Genomic DNA, 6,128 nt, shown 5'->3' with positions numbered 1-6,128 from the left:
TCGTAGGCGGCTCCAAAGACGCTCAGACCCGAGCAGGCCGAGGGGCGTGCGGAAGGACCGCCACCCCCCTCCGTGTCCACACGCGTTCATTTTCAGCTTTCGCGATACGACCCACACGGACGAGGCATTTCCACACGCGGCAGCGCCAAAAGCAGGTCTCCGCGCACTTCAAGGATCTGCCAGAGTCTCATTTTTCAAAACACAATCATTGCTGTCCTTGTCCTTTACGGACAGTTACCAACAGCCCCGTTATCGACCCCACCGTCCTCCTGCCGCCGCCATCAGAAGCCACTCGGCTGAAACGAGCAAATTCTCCCAATTCCGCGCTTAGCCACCCGCCTGAATGCAGCTGATATTTAATGCCAATTTAAGGCCCTGGGAAGCCAATGACTGAACTCAGACTTCGTTCGAGGCAAACAACTGGAAATTTGCACTAATTTCTATGTGTGCAAAACCCGGCTTACCTCCCAGCCAGGCTTCTTACATAGACTGGCATTTTATCAAAGATACAACTAGAAAAAACTGAACACCGCCTTTTCTGACAAAGAGCATGCTTTTAAGAATAACGATGCCTGCAATTTATTGTAAACATCCGTTAACAACTCTAGGCACGCAGACCAGCAACATTCAAAATTTTGCAAAGTTTGGCCTTACACCAGCTGCTTCAACTTCCACAGCAGAGCGTTACGACAGATGAAGCCCATATGTACTCAACCATACACATTTCAAAAGCATTTGGGGGGGGTGGGGTGGTTTTTTTTTTTAACAGAGAAAAATGAGCAAAATTATCTCCACTGTACGTCAATTTCAATGTGCCAATAGCATTAGGACAAACAGTAGTACTAAAATAATGACATTCTGAACATTTTCAAATATACCAGGTACTGTGATGCACAAAACCAGGTGTGGCTTTTAGCGTATTACTCATAATAACAAGCCATTACCAAAGCAAGTGCAATAAATGTTTCAGTTTCACATTGAGCTGAAACCCAAGAGTCTCTCTGAACATCCCAGACCCATCTGCTGGCAACCTAAAGGAAAGAAAAGAAAAAACTGTTTGTGAATCTATGAACAGCACAGTTTATATATATATATATATATATATTTTTAAAGAACACACAGCATTATGTAAATACTGGTATAATTGCATTATGACTTATAAGTAGTAACAACTGCAAAATTACACTGAAAAAGAACAAGTCCTATTCGATGCTAAAGTACACGTTCTTGCTTCACAGCAAAGCTTCCACCCCAAGAGATACAAAAATCTCTACACCAAAAACCCAATTCTCTCTCATGTTCATTTGTTAGCACTTTAGTGTGCTGTAATGGCACCCCTTCAAAAGCAACATGAATAGACATTAGTTTTGGGAACATATACAACTGAGAAGTCACATCCCCCACTCCTCCACCTCCAGCTTACTCCAGTCTACTTGTGACCACTTATTGGACTCTTAGCTTTTTTGATAAAACTGTTTTCAAAGCTGAAAATGTGTGGATTGACTGCTGGAATAAACATATTCCTCAGGAGAAAAAAAACAAAAACCAACCTAACTCACTCAGACCATTTCAGAAATCCGTTTTAACTTACAGCTCCTCAGCCAAAGTACAACCTCAGGGGCAGTGTACTGTGAGACAGCACCGGGTCAGTCAGTAGACAGAGACCCCTCGCAGATCAGCTTCATTGCTGAAGCTGACAACGCTTCAAACACTGTTCCACGTAACCCACTAAACCCAGGAATGGTTTCATCAGGTTCTAAGGGCTGATAATAAACACTCGTAAATAGAAGTGCTCTCTGACACTTGGCCAGATACCCAAAAGCATTCTGACTGCCAATGGGAGCTTGCAATAATTGTAAATTTATATACAACACAGGAAAGTCTAGAATACTTTTCTTTCGGGTGTGCCCAGTTCAGATCACTAATGTTAATTTATAGTCTCAGGAGCATCTTTGGTGGCAGCTACAGGTGAAACAGTTTCCATCCCTCTCCTTGCCACCTGTTCCTTTCCATGTCACCCCACACTACAACTGCACAGCATTTTGCACTGAGTGTGACATCCAGCTGGAGATCAAAGTATGTTGGGAAAAGGAAATTCACTGCAGTCATGCAATTGTACTGGCACAGCACACTGGCTGACAGGGCAGAGCTGCAAGGGCTGCTTACCAGTGTTACTGAACTCAAAAAGATGACAACCTTCACAGGGTTAAGTAGAACCTCAGCAGTACCTTAAATTGTCACCTGGCATACTACTCCCCATAAAGAACCCAAAGGCTTCAAGACCACCTTAAATTAGTTAAGCTACTGAATGCAGATGAACACTGAGGAGATAGCATACAGTTCTAAAAATTATTTTCAGTTTGCAAAAGATAGTATGAATAATACGTTTGCTCACATTTATTGCCTGACCTGCCTTTTCCACAATTAGTACTGATACCACGTACTTATAACGGTCAAAGTCCAATTCCTTCACAGCCTTTAATATTTCTTCTGAGATTGAAGCGCACAAGGAGGGACTAGCAACTCCATCGTATTTGGCTTGTTGAAGTCGATTCTATCAAAAACAATTTTGAAAGATCTTAGTTTTCATCCTGGTAGTCTTTTACAAAAAAACTTCTACAGTCATTTCCATTACAAGAACATTAGAAGAACCAGAGAACAGAATAGTCAATATAGATGATGCTCTCAAACAGCAAAGGCTGTTTTATCTGTTTTTTGAAAGTGACAAACACATCCAGCCAATCTCTGTTTAACAAACAGGAGCATATTCTTCTCCAGCATTTGGGCTCAGTTCACTGGAAAACAGTGCTACAAATACCTGTTCCAAATACCCAATGCACGTCTTCCAGACAGCAGAACTATTCAAGGTATCACTAACAGCTATGTGTTATCTCAACAGATTGTTCTCCTTCATTTTTGCTTAATTTTTATATGTGGCAGTCAGACTGTCAAGGACACCATGTATATTTTATGCAGGTCACGTGATATTAGTAGAACTAATTGAAGGAGTAGAATTCCACAAATTCAAGGCCAGGTTCTTTGGATAACTGGATATTTTGCAGATTACAGTACTTTGAACTGTGCTATAGCTCAATTTGATTTAGAAATGGGTAAGAGTTTAAGAAGCTTCAGCTCCATCTTAAAAGCACATGCTCAGTGGCAACCCTGCAGAGGGCCTTCTGCACTTAGCAAAATGGAGCATATTCACATTACATTTGTGTGCCAAAACTCAAAGTCTGCAAAGATTCACACATATGTTTAAGTTCATGCAACTTACACCGTTCCATTAATATAATCTTTGCAAGACAAGCTACTTGTGATAATTTAAGACAATTAATTTAAAAAAATACTATACCGTTAGTATTGCTTGAGCTTTGTCTCTTACTAAATAATCCCGAAATTTATTATATGGCTCCAGTCTATATGTATTAGCAAATCTTATCTTTGCCCTATTAGCTTTGAATGCCAATAGCTTAGCTTTCACTGAATCATTAAAATACTCTTCTTCCATTGGAGCCATACCTAAAGCTTCATAATTTCCTTGTGTCCTTTTTCCTTTTGTCTGTGCAAAACAATAAAAAAAGTCCACATCACATGTCAATATTTCAGCATTTAACAGTCTCTAAATAATACTTCATGGTGTACAGTTAAGAGGAAAAAAACAATTAGTCTAGGAATATGTTACAAAAAAGCAGAAAAGCTGGAAAAATGGGTATCATCTTCTGGCTGTTTAGACAGTACCACTTTGACTGAAAATAAAAGAGAATACTGGTTAACTTCCGCTCAATTTCAACTTCTTTTTCACCAAAATCCAAATGAAGTTTGCACTTAAACCTCAGTCAGACACACCACACTAGCACTCTGAATCCACTCCATGTTCCAAGTGAAAACACATTTTGCCTATGCAAACTCCGAAATATATGCTTAGCTCATTTACTGCATAATTTTACTTGTCCTCATTCCTTGTGAAGCTGCTAAACAAATGCCTTATGTATTAATTACTTAATTTGCTCATTAACAAAAAAAAGGAAAAAATATGCTCCAATTTGCAAGCTTTGTCATTTCTCTTGGCACTTAAAAACAGAGTAGCACTTGTTTTTATTTGTCATCAGAACTCTGAAGATCCAAGTTTTCTCCGCATTCAGCTTCTGTACAGTCATTCTCTTCAACACATATAACAAAGTTTGGCCCTCTACGAATGCAAGCAGTAAGTCCAACGATGCACACAGAAGATGGCACCTGCTGTCCTCCACGTCTGGCTTAAAACAGAACTGTAAAGTGATAACAAAACAAGCCAGAGCCAGAAAAGCACATGGAACCAATGAGATCGTAACAAATGCTACAGGCAGTGGTATTCCATACCAGTGACCTCCTAACTAACCACTTTCAAGTTCTGCTGACTCTTCAGCCCCTCGCTCCACTTCCTGACTACAGCTAGAACTTTGATGAGAGAAAATCATCGGTTCCTTCTCAGAAGAGCAGAAACGGGCATGAAAGTGATGCAATAGCAAAGTGTAAGGCTAACACCAAGAGGTACAGAAAAAAGTCATACACTTATGAATAATATAAAAGCCTAGTGAGAATTATTTGAAAAGATGCACTACTCAGGGGCTCACAAACCTTTCAGTTGGAGGAGTTTAAGAATAAGGGAAGCAAGGCAGTTTCTTCGCTATGAAATCACTTAGACATTAGCCCTGCCAACACTGCGGACATTACCTACATCTCTCCTCTGGTACTCAGGGGCTCACAAACCTTTCAGTTGGAGGAATTTGAGAATAAGGGAAGCAAGGCAGTTTCTTTGCTATGAGCCCTGCCAACACTGCGGACACTACCTACATCTCTCCTCTGAATCCTTACTGTCAGATAATTCTGTTCAAAACCAGCAATGTTGCCATCCCTAGTGAAAATTGGCTGCAACTGCTTGTTGATGCCATGCCAACAACGCAAACTCTGAACAGTACTTACACTACACTAAAAATGCAAGGAGCAAACACATTTGCACCTAGGCTGCGGACTCCCACTACCTTCTAACTGAAGCTCAGCTATGTAAAGACTATAGCCCCTACCCACTCATCACAGGTCCCCTAACAGAATAAAAGCTACATCAAGTCTGCCATCTGAGCTGCTCAAATGAGCATCCCAATCCATGTCAGGGGAAATGAACCTGTGAAAAAGGTCACAACCCAAACAGCAATTCTTTGCTAACGTGGTTTGGCATGAGTCACAACATCTTCAGCCTGTACCATTACATATGGAAGAAAAATTCATGTCCATAGCACACAACTTCTAACAATGCTGTTACTTACAAGTTTAACTGCTATTATTAGTGACAGAAGACTTCATAATCATTTCCTCATGTGGAAGAAGCCATTTACTAATGCGGCCATCAAAAACCTGATTGATATTTCTACACAAACAGTTAATAAATAAACTTACATTTGCATTTCACAATACAAACACTGCGACAACAAGTTTTGGCACGATGTTGCAATTACATTTCTATGTAATATTTACATCCTTCATGAAAGAATCTCTCAAAAATTCAAGAACCAACTTTGACTATACAAAAGCCTGGTCGTATGTTACTGGACTCTACCACGTTGGCTTAACCTTGGACGTATGGAGGTAAGCATGCTGAAAGAAGAAAGCTTTTGCTATTGGAAAGAAATGCTGTTTGTTAATAAGTCTGCTTTAACAACCAACAGTTGCTTTAAAGAAACAGTTCTTATTTCTTCAACAGAGGGCACACCTTCTCCTAACTTAGGAGGGTTGCAGTAGCACCCCAAGTTGGAAAGACCGCACCACCAAAGGGAGGACCACCCTTGCCTTCTGTTTACCCTCACAAGGCTTTTAGCAACTTTGCCTCCTGACACTGAAGGCGGCACACCAGCTGCAAGGTGGAGGTGTACGTGACATCTGACAGAATAGAAAGGGGCCGAGCTAGCCCAAAGCAGATGTAAAGCAGGTGGGAACAGCATTTCTGACACGAGTTTTCACAAGATCACACTCACCTTTCAATCACACACTGAGGCCCAATATCCTTCCACGCACTGCACCGTCCTTCCTAAGGACCCAAACCCCACCCCTCCCTCCTTCCCTCGCCAGCAGGGGTGCCCCGGGCCCGGGCC

The 6,128-nt window shown here is 41.2% G+C and overlaps 1 protein-coding gene across 1 annotated transcript; it reads right to left on the bottom strand.

The window, feature by feature from the left end:
- Nucleotides 1-920: 920 nt before the first annotated feature.
- On the bottom strand, nucleotides 921-3,876 carry TCTE3 (t-complex-associated-testis-expressed 3). Its single transcript, XM_009644162.2, has 4 exons — nucleotides 3,850-3,876; nucleotides 3,356-3,562; nucleotides 2,396-2,554; nucleotides 921-1,031 (listed from the first exon to the last, which is right to left on the bottom strand). Exons 1-4 carry the CDS (start codon nucleotides 3,874-3,876, stop codon nucleotides 921-923), a joined length of 504 nt encoding a protein of 167 aa, XP_009642457.2.
- Nucleotides 3,877-6,128: the final 2,252 nt, after the last annotated feature.

Source organism: Egretta garzetta, unplaced genomic scaffold (genome assembly GCF_000687185.1).
Source record: "Egretta garzetta isolate BGI_Z169 unplaced genomic scaffold, ASM68718v1 scaffold118, whole genome shotgun sequence".
Lineage (NCBI taxonomy): Eukaryota > Metazoa > Chordata > Aves > Pelecaniformes > Ardeidae > Egretta > Egretta garzetta.
This window is presented reverse-complemented; position numbering and strand designations above follow the sequence as displayed.

Coding starts and splice junctions, on each gene's coding strand:
- TCTE3 (XM_009644162.2), bottom strand. CDS start 3,876: ATGGAGTGGATTCAGAGTGCTAGTGTG. Junction 2,555..3,355: donor AAGCTCAAGCAATACTAACG/GTATAGTATTTT, acceptor TGTTTTTGATAG/AATCGACTTCAACAAGCCAA. Junction 1,032..2,395: donor AGGCAGGTCAGGCAATAAAT/GTGAGCAAACGT, acceptor TCTTTCCTTTAG/GTTGCCAGCAGATGGGTCTG.